The 19,370-nt window shown below is 38.6% G+C and overlaps 1 protein-coding gene across 4 annotated transcripts in view; it reads left to right on the top strand.

The window, feature by feature from the left end:
* nrg2a (neuregulin 2a) overlaps positions 1-19,370 on the top strand; it is an 83,288-nt gene that overhangs the window by 21,735 nt on the left and 42,183 nt on the right. For 2 of the 4 annotated variants that reach the window (XM_007556833.2, XM_016673984.1), the window contains exon 1: positions 7,962-8,140. The exons of the other annotated variants lie outside the window; for them this stretch is intronic. In XM_007556833.2, the coding sequence (XP_007556895.1) occupies positions 8,059-8,140 (82 nt within the window). In that variant the 5' untranslated portion in view covers positions 7,962-8,058. Of the gene's footprint in view, positions 1-7,961; positions 8,141-19,370 lie in introns of those variants that run through there. 4 annotated transcript variants of the gene reach the window in all.

Genomic DNA, 19,370 nt, shown 5'->3' with positions numbered 1-19,370 from the left:
GAGACTGTTTGTCTATTCATCTGGGTGAGAGCGGGAGAGAGAGAGCAGAATGAGGAGGTGGAGGAGATCTGCTATCCAGCCTCTATCTTCAAGTCAATCTGCTCACAGTAACACAAACCTCTTTATCTCTGCCTTAAACAGAAGGGAGGGAGACAGGCAGAGAGACAGACAGAGGGACAGACTCAAAATAAATGCTTTTAGAAGGAGGAAAAATACAGAGAGAAGGAGACAGAGATTCAATCAAACAGCCTTAAGAAGATCAAGCAGATAATCATATAAGAGGAGCGTGTTTTTAGCATTCGTCATTAAAGATGTTTGTTCTGTTGTAGTGAGCCACAATTGTTCTATTTAGAAGCCTCTTCTGGTTAGGTAGATAAAATACATGGCTGTACCTCTGTTATTTCAGTGCTTGTTATTTCCAGTGTTACAATTGATTGGAATAGTAACAAAAAAAAAAAGAAAAAAAGGATAACCGACTGGCTTTACTGCTACGGTGTCTTGCAGAACTATTTACGTCTCTAAATGTTTTTACAAATTGTGTCACATTCCAACCGCAAATTTTAATGCATTTTATTGAAGTTTTATGTTAGAGACTAAAACAAAGTTGTACATAATTGCAAAGTGTTAAACCATAAACAATGGTTTATTTATTTTTTCTTTTTTTGCAAGTAAAATTGTGTTGCAGCTTCCAACAGACTTTCCTTTAGATTCATCCGAACCACCATGAACATGATCGCCATATATCTCCTTTCTCCACATTTTTCATCTCCTCCATTACTTGCAGCAAGACTGCAAATAGGTCTTTGTGTGTGCTTTTTTTTTCCAACAGTGTTTTTCTTTAATCTATTTTTTCAGAAGGACCAAATTTACGGTGGACACAAGTGATAGTTGTTCCTGGGCAGTGGATCAATGCAACATGCAGTTTAAACTCTGATTTATATATTTTTTTAACTTCACCAACGTGCATTGCTTCATCCCAATACAATACATGAAATTATAGATTGTAAAGTGAGAAACTTTTCAAAAGTTCCATGGGTGTAAATACTTTTTTAATGCCACTATTCGTTTCTTAGCCACTATATGGACTTCTGTTTTTTTTCCCCATGCATTTGCAGCAAACGAAAAGTCACACACATAAGCAGACACTTCCTCACATAACCATGACCGATGCCAAAGATAAGAATCATCTTCCAGGCCTGAAACAAGGAAAACCACACAGTTTTATCTCTGTCTTGGCGAGTGTATGTCTGCCCGCAGAGCAAGCATGACCAGCCAAAATAAAAAAAAAAAAAAAAAAAAAAAAAAAACAAAGGAGATGGAAAGCGATAATAAAGAAGGAATCATTATAAACTCCTAATTGTAATTTAAAGACGAGTGGGCGGGCGGGGGGTGGGTCATTCACCGCTCGGCTTTTGCATCCGACCGGATTAGGAGGACGGCCAGTGGGAGTTCTGCAGGCACAGAGATCACATCTGGTCACAGGGCGTTGTGTACGTGTTTATGTGTGGGTTCAAGGCAGACGTGGCCCCGGCCCGTTGTTGCAGTATCATGCCCCATTGGCTGATGTGTTGCTATGCTCATCTGTTGGTTCTCTCAGCCCCGATCAAACCTGTCACAATCTGAGTCACTGTGTCCGTAAGTGGGGAAAGATGCCTCTTACGATTACATCAATCACTTATCAGGCGCATCAATCAAGCCACGTCCACTGAGGGGCCACGTCTGGAAAGGGATCGGCCGTGTCATGTGCTTGTGAAGTGAATGGAAGACTGGGATGGAGGGGGCTTGAGGGGGTAGGGGGGAAACTGAACTAACCCATACGGCTGAAATCTCATTTTCTCCACGGCCTTGAGAGTGGAGCATGCCCAGTACTGATGTTTGTCATGTCTCCTCTCTCTGAGATGCTGCTGCAGTGCTTCCCAGCAAGCTTGGCACAGGCTTACCCATAGACATTTCTCTTATTGGACAGATTCGGCGCAGCAGCCTAGTAGATACCTCTGTCTCTCTCTCTCTCTCTCTATCTGTGTGTGTTTCAGCATTGCACTTCCAGCTCTTCACTGCTCCCCTGTCTTTGCTTTTCTCGCTCTTCCTCTCGCTGTATTTCTCACACGTTATCTCCTATTTTGTCTCTTATCCTCACTCAGCCCTTTCTCCCCCCCCCTCTCTCTCTCTCTTTCTCTCTTACATACTCTCGCTGCTACCCTTAAGACTGTGGTTGCCATGGTGACAGCTTTGTGCTGCAGGAAACGTCAAAGAGCCGAATCCGCCCAGCATCACTTCCTCGTTTAACACATAAATTCTGCTTCATTGTTTCCTCCTTGCTGTGATTTCTGTAACATGACAAATAGCTGAACTTGAGGTGTATGATTTAATTTAAATTTATTCGTGCAGGTGTGAGTGTTGTCAGTGAGTCAGCAACTCTGAATTTGACATACCAGATCTCCACTCTTTCACCTTTAGATTTGGCACAATTGACCTTGGGGAAAAAAAAGAAACAAGTTCTTTCGACTCTCGGGTGTCACCGACATACATTTTTGTCTGGTCTTCCCCCGAGGGGGCGACACTTGCTTAGTCTACAAAGAATGCTCAGTGTTTTCCCCCAGGAACCTGGGACATGTGGAGGGGTGCTAAATATGACTTTTTTTTTTTCAGATTGATTGATTGATTTAATTTTGGGTGATCAGAGTTCAGCTGAAACTTGCATGTGAAGCTTATCTTATCCACTGATCCAATCTACCTCCACAAAGGTCTTGAAATTAGCCACTGTCCCCTTTTCCTCTCCCGTGACAGGGAGCTGGTCAATTCTGCGGGTGCACGTCACAGTCAACTGACTGTTGCCAACTTAGCAACTTTTTTTTGTTGCTATAATTAGACCAAAACAAAAAACAAAAGAAAATCTGTGTCAGCAGGTCAGACTTTTTAAATATCGTAATCAGCCAGAAAACTGCAATCGGTCCATCCCTGCTTTCTTTTATTAGCAGCAATCTGTAGAGAAACTGATTACTGTAAGACGTGACAGTCATTAATACAAATGAATATATTTCACAGTTGTTGAATGTCTTGAATATATGCACATATTCAACAGAGCAGTCCTAGTAAAAGGAAATAGAAAATGTCCTTTATTTCTCTGCAATGTGCTATATTGATATAATTTTTAATAGTCTCTCTCCATTTTTCAGTCTTTATTTACTGTATCTTTGTCTTCCAGCCGTTGCGTTGCTGTCCGGTCAGTTCTCATCTCCCTTCAACGATCAGTCTGGAATTTCTCCCATTGAACTTGATTTCTCCAGTTGAATTTCAACCAAGCCAATTAGCAGACAGAAGAAGGAGTTGTGAACAATGTAAAGGCAATGAACATGTATAATGTAGGGGGATATTGCAATGACAACACAAAATAATGGACAAGTTTCAGCTTGTTCATATATTTCAGTTTTGGAAATGAAAACAAAGTACCACCAGTACTACTCATCCCACGGGTTAGGAATCAGGGCTCTTGAAGTGAGGAAAAATCTAAAACTCAAACTACATATGAATAATCAGAATAATCAGTTCTCACAGAGTTGACTATAAACCGTGTGCTTTTTTTGTGTCTCCCGAAACCGTCACTAAAGCCAAATGAGCAGCTTTTTATCTCTGCAGTCAGACTGCCTGCATTTATGTTTTGCTACCACACCATGGTTCAGTGCATGGCCAAGGAGGCAGATGCCTTATTAAAAAAGGTGAAAATCAGCAGGTGGGGCTTTTTTCTGCCATATGATGTAGAGGTCGTTATCGTTCAGCTCTCAAATCCCTCAGTCACGCTTTTTACATTTCCCCACCCCCATCCCTCTTTAATTTTTTTTTGTGTTAATTCCGTTTGATCTCTCTTTAATTTCTATCTCCTGCTGCGGTTTTACGCCCCTCTTCCCTCCTCCCTCACCACAGAGAATTAAACCTGCAGATGGGTGTTAAAAGCAAGTGCCATACAGTACTCCAACTCCCTCAACCCCCTCTGCAACCACCACCACCACAACCACCATCACCACACATGCAAGCACACCCATGTCCACTCTATTGGAGTAAAAGAAAGACAGAAAAAAAAAGCCCAGACAGATGTAAACAACAAAACCTAATGGCTGTTTAAAGCCATTATGTCGAAAAAGATAAACTCTCCTGGCTGTGAAAGGGCAGGAGTGCTGTTGAGCGGTATCAGTGTGATGATGTGCAGGTATGCTGCTGTTAGGAGTGAACTGCTCGGCTCCACAGTACAGGAAAGCTGTCTCTCTCTTTTTTTCTTTTCTGGGAGCAGCAAAAAGAGGGATTAGGAGGCAGGGAGAGATGGGTTCTGTGAGGCATTTATGGCAAGCACACACAGTATCAATCAAAAGTTTGGACCTATTTTCTTCAGGCTTTATAAATATGATCCCCATAAAATCATTTCATTCAATACCGTTCCACATTTTTGCTGATTTTTTTTTGAAATAGTAACGGAAAATCTCACAATTTAATGATATATTATTTTATCTGAAAACTTTGTTTCACACTTTGTGCCTTTGTGATCTCAAAAAGCTCAGTCATAAAGTTGGGAGGAAGGGATCTCCAGTTTTATTGTTTATCATTATCAAATTTCCAACTGTATTTAAAAATGGAAAAACCGTTATTTCTTTTTTGTTGCTGTTTTTCTGTGCGTTTTTAAAATAGTTCAACTCATTTTCAGTGACCAGATGCTCCAGTGTTTGTATCCTGGCCCGGGGTGTTTCTGCATTGAGTTTGCATGTTTTCCTCATGCATTCTCTCCAGATACTCGGCTTCCACCCACGGCCCGAAAACATGACTGTTAAGGGGCACTGTTATGTATTTTCCAGGCATTTAGTGCCAAGGAGAAGCTTTTGCAAATAGGCAGCACTTTGGATGAGCTGGCATTTACGAATAGCTGCCCTGGGAGATTCAAGTGTTTCTCAAATATCCATGAAATAATAAAAATATTGGAATTTGGAAATATTTCTGTTTGAAAAAAAAAAAAAAACTGACACAGTGTGATGCGAAAGGAGCACCACCCATTATTCTGACAAAGGTCACAGCTTTAGAAATAAAGTTGGCAGGTGGCTTTAAATCAAAGTACTGAGAGTGTAGAATGCATTTTTATTTTGAATCTTCGTGTCAATATGTGGATTCTGTGGAACCATGAGGATGCGTAGCTCTTGTGCATTCTCGTAATTCTAACCTCGCTTTATCTGCATTGTCTCATAAATTTGCTTCAAAACTTGCTTACTATGTTGAAAACAACAGATGACAAACATTTCCACAGAAAAATCTCTTCCCAAATCTGCATACTGTCATCCTCAAAGGCATTTTTTTTTGTTTTTTTTTTGCAACTTGACGTCATGTGTGTTCACATAAACTGCGTGCCCACCCAGAAACGTGCAATCCTGGCTACAAGTCCCATCTTGTCAAACGGCAAGTGGAGGAAGTGAGCGTTGAGATTGGGAAGATAGGGCGTTACGAGGCGGCAGGAGCATATCCCCGTCACACCGCGGCCCCTGCCAGCTCTTACTCCGTCCTCCGTTGATAGATTAGATCATGGAGAACTACCACAGGAGGAGAGAGCAGAGGAAAGAGCAATTTGTTTTTCTGAACTCGGGGAAAAGCACTGCGTCGGAGCCGGTTGGTGTTTCAAACCTTGGCCTTGTTTTGACCCCTGTAGCCCATAGATAAGGATTATGCTACTGAGTGCAGTGACCTGTTAAGACATGACCCATGAGCTGCCCCTCTCAATCCCTGCCGATACCGCCTACTCGAAAGAAACGTCAAGAATCCTCCAAGGGCTTGACAGAGACAAACCCCGGGATGGCCCCACAGATGACTCATCGATGAGTTTCATTCAGAGTAACTGTTGTTGTTCTTGTGTTTCTTTTTGTCTAAAATCTTTTGGCACTTTTACCAGGGCATCGAATTGCAGGAAGCCTAATTTCAGGAAACCTTGCTTTAATATGTAGTGCCTTGTCAAAGTATTTACAACTCTAGAAGTTTTTCCACATTTTCTCATGTTATAACTACAACTTATGCTTTTGGAGTTTTTATGGGAGTTTTTGTGTGATTGAGCCACACAAAGCAGGACATAATTCAACAGAGAAAGAAGGTGATACAGGCTCACCATTTCTTTTCACAAATAAAAATCTGAAAAGTGTGACTTCACGTCGACTTTGGACCCGTTTACTCTGATGAGCCTCAGTAAAAGCTTCTACATCCAGTTGCATTCAGTTTTTAGTTTTGTCTCAGTATAAGTCCAACTCAGTAGTTTCTAAGATGATAGTTGCAGATAAACAGGATCATGAGGACAACAAGGAGCACACCCGATTGGTCAGGGGAAGTTGTGGAGAAGCTTAAAGCAGGTTTCTAGTAACTTTGACCAAAGACAAAGTAGAAATGAGCTATGTTTTAATTTATAAAGGCAGTATAATTTCTACACCAGGGTTATAGATCAGGTTTTTTTTAAAGTCATTTTTGGTGATTTATTGTTAACCTATGTACTTTTTGATGGGTAATGTGTTTTTATATCCTTTATATATATATATAAAAAACATAGCATAATTTTTTTAAAACCTAACTCTAAATAAATAAAATGAAGTGGTATTGTTTGGCTTTGCTTCACTAGACTAATTGTACTTTGGAGTAATGTGGGCAAAAATGGCAGTTAACACATATTCATGTTTTAGAATTGCCTAGTCAAAGTCTGTGGCAAGAATTGTTGCTCAGTGGCTCCTCATCTAATCTGACTGATTACTCTATGAGCAAAGCTGATTGTGCCCTGGCCAGAAGAGGTGTATCGTACAAAGTATAAAGTATTCATTCAGAGGGGCCAAATACAAAAATGCATGCCACACTTTTCAGATTTTTATTTGAAAACCAAAATTGGTTTTGTGAAGTGTTAATCTTCCACTTCATAACTATTTTGCTATTAGTCTGCTATGTAAATCTTAGTAAAGTATATTGAAGTCTGTGGTTGTAAGTGACACTGTAAAGAAATCTTTCCTTTTACAAGACACTGCGGTAGGTTGAAATAAGACTTGGAAGGAAGCTGTCACTGCTGCGGACACGTCAGATGGACCTGAGAGGAAAAGTTGTCCCTCTTTTATAGTGTCACCCTACTGTCTTTTGGAGCCACGGATGTAATTGTCCTGATCGTCATCTTGGTCCTGTCTGCCTTTTATCCAAAGTGTCTCCTTTGCTCTTTTTTTTTTTTTTTTTTTTTTTTTTTCAATGTTCCAAACTGTCTAGACAAAACATCAAGGCTAATAACGCTTTTTAGATTCAAGAAAGATACAGAAAAATATCACAATATCAGTGTAAAACATGCTGTACCTGTTTTGCACTCTTATTGCCGCTTGGACAATAACGACAACTGGCCAGAGGCGTCAGTGAACAGAGAACCTCGGCGTGCTGAAACTTGCCCATCGTACCAGCGGAGGTACTGACAGATGAGCGAGGAGGTGAGGAAGTGCAATTTTGAGCAGCAGTCCATCTTAGATTGTGATCTGACATTCAGCACCTCGCACACGCATATCCACAGAATCTGCGCTCCGCAAATCGGAACCAGCTGTGAGGCTGCTCTGGGACCCCGACATCATCCTGGCAAGGGCAGGTCGTCTGCAGGCTTATCTGGGTGGGGTGAACAACGCTAAGAGGGGGCCGGGGGGATAACTTAGCTGGTCTCATTTCGCTTTTCTTCTATGGGTCAGTAGAGGGGAGAAGATGCTGCCCGGGATGGCGAAACGGAGCTCTCCGGAAGCGCTGTTGTGAAGTTGAAGATTTATGATCAGATTCCTTGGGACACCCTCTCCATCTCTGCCTCCACGCACGGCTTCAGGGTCTAGAAGATTCAGTAATAGGAGGGTTGATTGCCATCATGCAATGGGAAATGCTTTTCTTGTTCCCACCCTTTTCCCTCCCTCTCTGTCAGAGTTGCTATCCTTGATCAGTGCAAGTCTATATAGGAGCAGAGAGACGCTCTCACAGCTTCAGAGAGTCTGGTGGTGCCCATTTGCCACACGTTTCCAAAAAGGACTACCATTTGACTGCAGCATGACAGAACCCAAGAAGAAAGACAGGAAAGGGAAAAAGAATGGGGGTAAGAGAGGACGAAAAGACAACGATCCCACGAGAGGTAAATAAAATTTAGTTTCTGTGTTACATGTTTAAACTTGTGTATGTTTACAGCAGAGAGGAACAGTGACGCAGAAATAGACTCGGACAAACAAAAGGGCAAGATTAGGATTGAATTACTGTATTAAGAAGGGGAAATTATAGCCTTGCTTTGTAAAAGTTGCAGCCAAGTTGTCACATGAACTTACCTTCCAGTAGCCAAAGACACACAGAGGCACTTGTTTTGGCAACTCTTTATTTCAGCAAAAATTATAGACCAAGTTCTAAAAAAAATTCAGATTTTAAAACGGCTGAACAGGAGACCTAAAAACTTGCTCACAGTAGAGTTTGAGCAGCCCACGTGTTTTATCCCCTATCACAGGGTATTAATTGAAAAGTAATGTCTGTGTGACAGCAAACCCTGCGTCATAATGCTCTGTTTGACAGGGTTAATATTTCAAAGGTTGCTAAAGTGTTTTCACTTCTCATTTTAATATTGAGTCTGCCGTGACTCATCCAGCATAAGAGTCGGCACTTTTCTTTTTTGTGCATGTGCCCTAAGCTGATTTTAGTTTTACAAAAAAAAAAAAAAGAAAAGAAAAAGAGCCTGGAGACCTGTTTGTATTTCACACACACACAAGAGGTAGAAATGTGGTTGCTCTGTAGTGAGTTCAACAAGCTGCAGCACGTCACTTTAGTTTGACCTCGGGTCATGGGGAGGCCCAGCCCCCATTTTAGTGACACTTTAAGGACAATGGCTTGATTTTTACTGTAGTTTCTCCACATGTCATTCCTTGCTTGATCAGATACAGTCTCTTTGAGGGTTCATCTTGATAGACATTTTGTACCTGGTGATGTCACCCCCGTCAGCCTCCAGCAGATGAAGCCAGAGATTAAATGGGATGTTTTTCTCTAAATCCAACTTTTTTTCTGTCGCTCTTCTTTTTTTGTCTTCTTCTTCTTTTTTTTTTTTTTTTTAGCCTGCTAGATGTTTCAGTTTCCTTCCATTATGTAAGCCAACTACTGGTGATCTGGCTTGTTTTATTGTTTTAAACAAAGTGTTGAAATACTTGCTGGCTGTCGGGCTAGATTTGAGTGTAGCTTCTAAACTTGTGAAATACACAGCTTACAAAATTCATCCTTTTACACACAGCCTGAGATCAAAATGGTTTATTTTATGGAAGCGTTATCTTGCAAGAAGAAGTTTCTTATGGCAAACCATCATTGGGTGTCCTTATAGGGGCCTATTGTTTAAAACAAAAAGTATGACAGGAAACACTTTTTCCAAAGCTCAATGACATTTCGTCAGCTCTTCATTAAACATCTGACTCTTGATTAAACATGGTAATTAAAGCTGAGTTATTTGGACAACCTTATTGGTGTTGGTTCACGAAAACTTCTATATGTCATTGCATGAGTAGCCACCTGGGGGCAGTATAGCGACCTTGTTGAACAATCTGGTTGTCTTGTGCAAATGAAAAGAAAACAAAAAACAGTATTCGCGCAATGTATTTCCTTTCCCTGGTCTAAGTGCACCGCAGTCTGGACAATGCATGTTTATTCTGCTGCATCAAGTTCTCAAATAATAGTTTATCGAGACACATTTTGGTGCATAAGCATTGTGATTTTTTTTTTTTTTCCTAAGTTGATGATCCTTAAAATAGCAATGTATCAGTGTGAATTCTAGCTGTGCATGGTGTAAGTAACAGGGCTTTCACATATCCGGATTCTTATAATTTTCTCATATTAGCGTTTCAATTTTTACCTAACTTTGTTGGAGAAAGGTCACAAGTCAGTTTGACTTCGTAGCGGAGCGCAATATTAAACATTAATCAAGTTTAGTTTTGATTATTTTACACGTCTTTGTTCTGTGAAATCACATCATATGGCACATGCCGTTTTAAGATTGCAGTATTAATGAAAACTGCATGCAACTCTTTATTTTTTCATATGCAGCCATAACCCTGTATTTACATTACCAATGTGTTATTTTTAATCTGACTTAAACAGCTCATGATTTATTTTAGCAGCTGGTTTAGGATGACAGCGAGACATAAAAATACCAATTAATTAGTAACTCCAACTTAGACTGGCACGGTGAAGGTGTATAGCCTTCCTCCTCTGCAGTTAGCCCATGAACACTTTGGTCTTCAAAGTTGTTCAGGTTATGTGTAAAAAGTTATTTTACAAATAAACATAACTGTAATTTGACTGTGACTTCTCTTACTTCTTACCTCTGAAAAGTAAGGCCATCATTCATTTCCTCTTTGTTTACTATTTTTGGTCTTATTCAAATTTTAAACTACATGTGCTCTTTATTTTCATAACAGCCCTTTTCACTATTGTGCTTGTGGTTTTATTTAATAATAATCTTGGAGTCTTGCTGGTAAAAGGTCAGAACGAGCCAAAACTAAGCCTGGTTTTCTTATTTGATCTTAAAAAAAAAAAAAAAAAGATATAAAGACATAGATGTAAAACATACCTATGTTAATTATTTACATGTAATTTTCACTTAATATATAAATAATAAAGTTTATTTATTGCCTTCTAAATTCTAAATTTCACACAAATTATACGTTATAATAGTTTCAAACCCGGTGGATCCCTTGCACTTTGCCCATTTAGCTCCTCTGGCAGTAGCAATTAGCAAACAACATGGTGGAACTGTGCATCTGCTGAGCTTATCATACAAAATACTCCTCAATCTGATGTTCCTCAGAACGTTGCAAACGTCAAAATGGCTCAACATTGTTGTGATAATGTCCTGAGGACATAAAGAGCAGGAACTTCTTAAAGAGATAGAGGCCAACTTCAAGGTGTCAAATTTCTCTTGTTATGTTTAATATATACATCATTTTTATAAGAGAAGGTAACTTGATTGTGGTATAAAATGGCCGAATGACTTTAAAATACATAATTCTGTCCCTTTAAGTAAAGTAACACTTCTTGTTACTGTGCACTATTTTATTTTTATATTTGTATCATGTTCGAATAAAATTTCATTTCATTTCAATAATCCAAATGAGGAATAATCCGACAGGATTAGAACATGCTCACATTCACAAACCATTATGCCTCTTTGATCGTTTTGTTGTTTTGTAACCACATTTTTTTAAGATACAAAATATATTGAATATTGTTTAAGGCAAACAATATTGTGCTAGCTGGGGAACATCATTTCCAACTTTTATTATCAGTCATAAGAGAAAACATTCTCCTTAAGTGTGTTTTTAAGCATCACACGTGTTGTATTGCATTAGCACTTAAAGTGATATATTCGATCACTGATGATGGTTTTTGTAGATATATTGTTGTTAAGTTTACACTGGTGAAAGAGGATAATGTAAATGTACAAAATTTTGCTTATTGTAACCTGGGCTGGAATTTCACTGCTGGAAAAAAATATTCGATATGAACAACTTGTGAAAATAAGCAGACTGAGTATGAATATGTGTAATTTTTTTTTATTTCATTCGTGAATTGTTGCTTTTCGTTAGTTCACACTATCTACTTTTAACTAATTAGCCAACAAGCTAGCTAAAACTAGCTAACTCATTAAAAAAAATAACACGAGTTATCTATTTACTTCAGCCAATACTGCAGTGCTCAATTGAAGTTATATTTGAACAATTTTCCTTCACATGTTTCCAAATTGGCTAGCCGCATGCTAAAGATGTAATTTCAAGATGACTTTTGCATAGATGCTGCGGTATGCGGCGTAATTTGAAGTTATACAATATGCTGTGTGGGCATGTGCATGTGTACACGTGCCTGTCTGAATTAGGTGTGTCGACCCATAATTGTATGTAAACAGGAACGTTCTGCCGAAGCTGTCAGTCGGTGATCAAAGAGATCAATGTGGCGATGGGGGCGTCAGACAGGTTGGTCTTCTGTTTGTTTGTTTGGGTTTCTTTTTTTTTTTTCCTTTTTTGGTGAAAATCTTTTTTCACATTAATTTCAATACATCCTCTAACCGCAGGTGTTTCTTGAAGTAAACGCCCTTTCATTCAAGCTATCTTTGAACCAAAAAGTGTTGATGTGTGTCATTTTACATCTGCTCTGTTGTTACATGATCATTTGCTGTCTCATCTATCTACTTTAACTAGTGAGGTAGCTGCAAAGCTGGTAGTTTTTAGAAGATGTCAAAAAAAAAAAAAGGACAAGTTTAACACACTTTTACAATGAAAGGCCTTCATTTTTTAATACTAGTTAGTGGAAGAAAATTGCACCTCAGCAGAAGAAAAATTAAGCACCAACTGTAATGGATATCTTTGCAGTCTTCCTGACCTATATAAATACGCTGCTCCTGTTCGTGATGTTATAATTCATAATCGTGCACCTCCCACCTATCATATGTCAAGACAAAACACAACAAGTTTCTTTCTGCGTGGATGGGTTTGCGTGTGTAGCCAAGGATTGCAATAATTACTCAAGGAAGTAAGGACATGGCTGTTCATTTTGTGCTTGTTGCTTTTCATCATGTAGTAACAAATACTGCACCTTTAAATTTATGGTGGTGCTGTTTGAATTATTCAGCAACAAGTCAGTGGAGGCAGGAGGGATTGCTTCCAACTATTTCTCAGTGACCTTACATTTGTTTCTCACAAGAAGAGGATTCTCCACAAAGAAAACAAACCTAGGCCATCATTATGCCTTCACTCTGTGACACTTTCTAATTTGTTTTTATTTTTATTTATTCTTTCGAATGCCACTTAGGTGTGTTCATTAAAAGAGACGGAGGTTGAAATGTGTCCTATCAAAAAGTCTTTTTCAGGCTGATTTATGTGAAATATTCAGATTAATTCTGATCAAATCTTAACTTGAACACAAATTTTAGATGACAGCAGAAGATGTAAAATTTACTCCTTTGTCTTTATGACAATACATAATTCATATAGCGTCTGTTTTTAGCAGGATTTAAGTGTGACTACTGTCAACACTACCACACTGTCAGCAAAGACACGTTAATTGTAATTACACAAGGACTGGCAATATAGAGTTTAAATACAACGACAGAACATTATCACCACCCAAAGTTTAAAACAAAAGTGTAAATAATTATATAATTTCTTTCCAATCAACAAAGCAAGAGCTTTTGCATTGCTGCTGCTAAATAACATTGAATATTACAGATAATGTTGAATGTGACATTTATTATTTATTGACAAACCAGCTGAGGATGTTGACAGTCAGTTGTTTCATGTGTGACAATAATGAAAAACAATAAATAAGATTTTGCTTCAGTTGCAAGCACCCAAATAGTCAGTTGCAGGTAAAACCTGCAGATGATTTTAAAGGTGAGCTAACCTGCAGTCTGCTTAACATACAAACTGCTGCAGAATTATGGAACAATATCTGTAAATTCATGACAGCATTATCTTATGGTAGCAAGTAATGTGTGGCGTCCTTTAATTTCCAGTTCGTAACTTCCCAAGTAGCTGTGGCTTTCCCCCAGACTCCACCCACTCCAGAACTGCTTGCCAAAGTAATAACTAATGGTTTGTGAGCTGCTGGGTGGCCAGCACTGTTCCTTTTGGATCTGAAACGTCCTGAGTTGAAATTCTTTCCAGACTTTATTTTATTTTATTTTTTGTATGGCATTTGCATGAAATCTCTGTGGCATGGATACGTTTTCTCTGGGTACACCAGTTTCCTCCCAGTATCCAAAAACATTCATGTCTGGCTATTGGTCACAACCTCTTGCTGACTGATCACTTGAGCTGGGAACCAAACTGTTAGTTAAAATGAATACATTTAGTTACTTTTTGTGGTTTCCTGTCTGTAATTTATAATTCAAATTTGTAATGCACAACATAGAAACATTAATGTCAGGATTGACCGATGTTAGTCATATTTGAACTAATTGGTATCGGCCTCATAAGGAAAATGTGTAACAGTGCTGGTGATGCAGAGTAAGATTTGGACTGGTTTTTGACCATGTGAAATTTCCTGTGCAATATCACAGCAATTTCACAGCAATATCAATGTCAGACCAAAATGGTATGTTGGTGCATCCCTAGTTATACTCCAAGTGAAGAACCTGGATTTCAGTCACTGAAGTAGATTATTAAATCTGATTTCAGTTTAAAGCCTGATAAACTGAGTTTCATGCAGACTGTTTCAACACCGCCGAGGTTTCAGCGAGGTAATATTGGCATCATGCAAGTGCAAACAAACAAAGATGTTTATCCCCTGAAAACATCAAGTAACCATATTCATTACCAGCTGAAGTTTGTGCCGACATGTTTTGAGTACTGTGGACCGTTGCAAACAGCACGTCAATAGTTATTTGAAATACAACGAGTGAAATGGTCTGATTAAATTAAACATCGTCCAACACGACTTGTCAAGATTTTTGGCTCCAAACAGCTTCTTATAAACAAATATAACTCGGCTGGCCTCTTTTTGATCTGAGATCACAAAGTGAAGGAGATTATTATTTAACTTTTCCTGTTGACTTTTTCAGTTTTTATGGGGTGATTCATCTCTCTTTGGCATCATGAGTGAGGTGTTGAACACAGGGAGGGTTTTAAAGAGACAAACTAAAACTGTAGACTGAGAACTATGACTTTCAAGCAACAGTTCAGACCTTACAACCCCTCAACACATGATATATTCACATTCTCTGTTAAAACCTAGAATTGTCCTTTAGACACGAAGGACAATTGTCCATCATGTAACAAAAAATGTACTAGAGAAATGATGCATGTATAGTCTGATAATGTATGAATAGTTAGACAATTTATTGATTGTTAAGCTTGTCTACCTGGCTCAAACGTGCAAAAATCTCAACTAAGATGGTGTTGGCAATGAAGTATCCAATACAATTTTACTTCCAAAGGTTAGAAGTAGGTTTGCTGTTTGAATTTGTCCACAGCTGAAAAGTTTCAGTACAGGATTGATAGTAATTTGGGGGATCTCCGGATGGTAGGTAAAACAATCCCAAGAATGTACAAGGTCCTCACTTTGTAAAAGCAGATTTGGCTGGACGCTATTAAACTGATCTTTTTGAACAGATGTTGTGTTACAGTAACTAGTGTATGGCATCTGAGGAGCATTTCCACATGCAAACGGCATACCTCTGGCTGCCTTGCAATGCGGTTTGTCTTTTGACAACGTGCAGCGAGGTGACATAACACCGCAGTAATCAGGGATACTTTGTATGGGGGGGGAAAAGGAAAAACACAAAGGCATGCCTTAGATTCCTTTCCTAAGCTCCTGGAAATGAAACAGAAATGTTAACTCGATAATAAGGGTAAGGCATTGTTAATATATCAAATAACTTTGTTTTTGAACAGCTATGTGGGCTGAGATCTCCAACTGTTACCCAAGGCATGAGCTGTTGACACGCCAGATAGGCTTCTATTCTCAAATTGGGTTTTTATAGTCCATGTCTGCAGCTGCCCCTGTGCTTCAAAAAGAGAGGAGCAGGCTGTTCTTGGGGCCACGGTTTATCATCACTCCTGCACAGTTTTTTCGTTGAGGATATGGAAAAGGACTTTGTGGTTACATTGACAACTGGTTTTCATCAAGAGTTGATCATAGCATAGTGCAGAAACCTTAAAGGTTATTTCAGACATTTTAAGAGTGAGGTTCTGCGACATTATTAACCGGGGTTGTTCATTTATCTGCAGTATGAAGATATCGGTGAATAAATCCTCAAATTGGCAGAAGATTAGCAATTGACAGAATCTGATAATTTGTTTAAAAACAGAAAATGTTTACATCTATAGAATGTATTGCTAAATTAATGAATATTTACATTCTGCTTTTACAACTATTATTACGTTTGTCACTGCTGTCTCAGTTAAACAGCTTTGTATGCTAAAGATGGTTGACTTTATGTAGTTTGTTGTCTTCATATTTAAGGTGACATTGTGTGAAGTTGTCACCATCAATTTTCTTTTCTTTAGATGTTTACAACACCTATAAAATTATCATTAAGATCCATCTTTGAAGACGCTGCATAAATTAGAGTCTTATTAACTATGTAAATTTTACTTACAGATTTAGATTGGAGTGATTTTAAGGATTAATGGAGTGTTAATCTGGTTAAATATGGAAAACCAGATCTGAGAACAGAGGTACGTCCCACTAAAATAACATACCCTGTCTTGATAGAGTGGAGCACTGTGAAATCCACACCCTTGATCCCAATACTCATGCTTGATTCAAACTGAGAGGAGATTAAAACCAGCACTCGCACTTCAAAGACCTGATGTTTCACAAAATCCGTTTCATTTCATGACATTTATACCTGCGGAACATGTTTTTTTTTTTTTTTTTTTTTTTTGGTAAATGGTCACATTGCCAGAAAGAAAATAGCATGAAAGCATCATCTAAGCTGTCTTGCTATCTTGGTGTTAATGGTTTTCATCTGTTGGAAGAGAGCATTTTCAGTCTGAGTTGTGTTAAGTTGCTAAAATACAGAATCTGTCTGATTACTTCTTAGCCCTCCACAACTTATTATGAGGGTCAATTTTCATCTTTCTACTATAAGGACGGGAATATTTTGATAATTCCACAGAACTTCACCTAAAAACCTTCACCTATTCTTTTATTTTGTTAGATATGTGTACAAGGGGGATTAATTTAATGATACTGATCAGCATCTGAAAGCTGAGCAGATGAAGCAGACCCTCCAGCACATCTGGCTAACTGGACTGATGAAAAGTAGAGTCCTGTGTTTCTGTTGCTTCTCTTGCCAAGGACAAATCTTTGCTAATTCTCTTGGCAAGGACAGACTCATGTCCAGACATTTTTTTTTCTTTTCCGTATAGTCGGTGCAACCTCATTCTTGCAGCTCCCTGACTGACGAGACTTTCCTCAGGCAGTATGCACGGGTTCAGTCTGGCACAGTTCAGTGTGTATAGATATCATAAGCAGAGGTTGAGTTTCTCAGACTTGGGTCGGCTCACGCAGGCATTTCTAAGTTCTGCTCTCTGTGTTTTAAATATCTGCAGAACACGGTGACTTTTGCAAGCTTTTCAAACTCCAGACATTTGCAGATGCTCTTACACAGTTACAGTGCGACTAATACAGTGCTGGTATATTCCTTTGGTGAGAGTAATGTAAAAATTAGGGGTGGGTCAGTAGGGTAGACCACAGGACGTTGAGCACTGTTTAACATCAACTCCCATGTAGTGCATTAAATTGTTAAACGGCTAAAAATCTTTATGGCTCAGTATTAGACCTCGCTTCTAGCTATCAATAAACCTGAAGCACTTGCAGAGTTGATGTCAAATGGCAATATGTCGTATATGTTCAGCCCATATAATGTTATGACTTTGAGCAGATCTGCAGTTATGCTTTGCTGAATTAATGGGGGTTTTATATTTCCAAACTCTTGGGACTTCAAAATCTTGAAGCAATTCCTCGAGCAATTGCACCACCAATATCTATCTCGAGACCGAAAGCTCATTAAAGTTTCAAAGTGCTACATTACAAAAGTACATCTTGCCTTTTCCCTGCCTTGTTAGATTCTTTGTCTTTGTTTTCCCAAATGCTACAAATATCATCAGCCACATTTCCCAGATGCATGCTGTTTGTAGATAAAAGGCCCTTGTCTTAATGAAAACAGGATAATTTTAGCAACAAAGTGACCGCTATAAAGCTAAAAATGGCTATGTTTTCATTGATCTGCGTGCTATTTTGAATTTTTTGATTTGCAAACTGATCTATTTTAAACAGAGGATGTGCTATCTTCATTAATATACCAGTCTTCCTTGGATATATCCAGGCTGGTTTGCATTTAAAGATTTAATGCATATTACTTTTCAAACTTTGTGAATTACATTAAACACAAATACTTTTTGAAGCTTTTGCTGGGGTTTAAGAATTTTGCAGACCATGTTATTTGCATTATCAAATAACATGGTAATTTCTTTTATCAGGAATCAAAGAGCTTTTCTCTGGTACTGAAAGCAAAGTGATGCTTCTCTCATTAGTATTAGTGCTAAATGCAAAACATGAGACATACTTAGAAACTTATACACTGCTTTACAAAATATTTTATTCTCCTTAAACTTTTCTACATTTTGATATTACCCCTATTTCTACTAATTACTATCAGAACTCTCAATAATTACTTGTAGGACTTCTGAATGCCAAATGTGTTGGAAAAGCAACACTGTTGCCATAATAAACACACCACCTCCACAGTCAAATGAGGTGGTGGCAGCTTCATGCTGTAGGATTGCTTTTCCTCAGCAGGAGCAGAGAAACTGGTCAGAGTTGGGTTGATATGGATTGAGTTAAACACAAAAAACGCACAGCTGGTAAGATGTAACCCATAAGAGTTGCAGCTCTAATTGCAGTGACAGATGGTTCTATAAGTGTTGACACAGGAAGGTTGAAAACTTATGAATGTCTCACCTCTCAGATTTCTGTTTGTGAAAAGTTTTAATAACTCAGTAAAGTATTATCCAGGTGCCCTGGTCAGATCAAATCAAAACGGAAACGTTTGGTATACATGTAAAACGTATAACTGCGACCATGCCACCCGCACTATGAAATATGGTGGTGGCAGCATGATGCTGTGGTCATACTTGCCTTTTTGCAGGGACAAGTTCCCAGCAGCCCAGTGACCCCATCCAAACAAACAAAGTCTTCAGTGCAAATCCATGTGATAAAATGAACTCAGTCAGTATTTACTCAGGGGGCTAAACACAAATGTAAGCCTCACTTTTCAGATGCCGATCTACAAAACATTTGAAAGACAAGCATCATTTTCCTCTCAGCAATTATCTTTGTCTGTCATATGAAATATGTTGATATTTGTGGTTACAACAAGGCAAAATGGGAATAGCATAAGGGGATTAAATACTTTTGGAAAGCACAATAGTTCACTGTTGTAAGAGTTCCTGGCATTTACATTTGCAAAAGTCTCCCAGGTATGTGACCTCTCGAGAACTGATGATTTCTTCAAATCCAGTAGAAGATTATCATAATGGCTGTTTTGTCATAACTCACTTAAGTGTTTAAAATTTTCTCTGATGGAGGGGAAAAAAGTGTCTGAATACCTCTGTGAATGCTAACTGAACATTACCCTAAATCCATCACAACTGTCAACCTAAATCCACCAAAACGTCTTAAAAACTGCAACATCTTTGGATTTGTTTTTTGTTTTTTTTTTTCCTCTTTTTTTTGGCTCTGCGCAGACATGTCTTCTTTTAATAGGTCAGTGAAGTAGGACAGTCTCTTAAAAACAGAGGGCAAGACGGGATAAATTTGGTGCAATGCTATTTCGGTGC

Source organism: Poecilia formosa, unplaced genomic scaffold (genome assembly GCF_000485575.1).
Source record: "Poecilia formosa unplaced genomic scaffold, Poecilia_formosa-5.1.2 Scaffold3, whole genome shotgun sequence".
Lineage (NCBI taxonomy): Eukaryota > Metazoa > Chordata > Actinopteri > Cyprinodontiformes > Poeciliidae > Poecilia > Poecilia formosa.
This window is presented reverse-complemented; position numbering and strand designations above follow the sequence as displayed.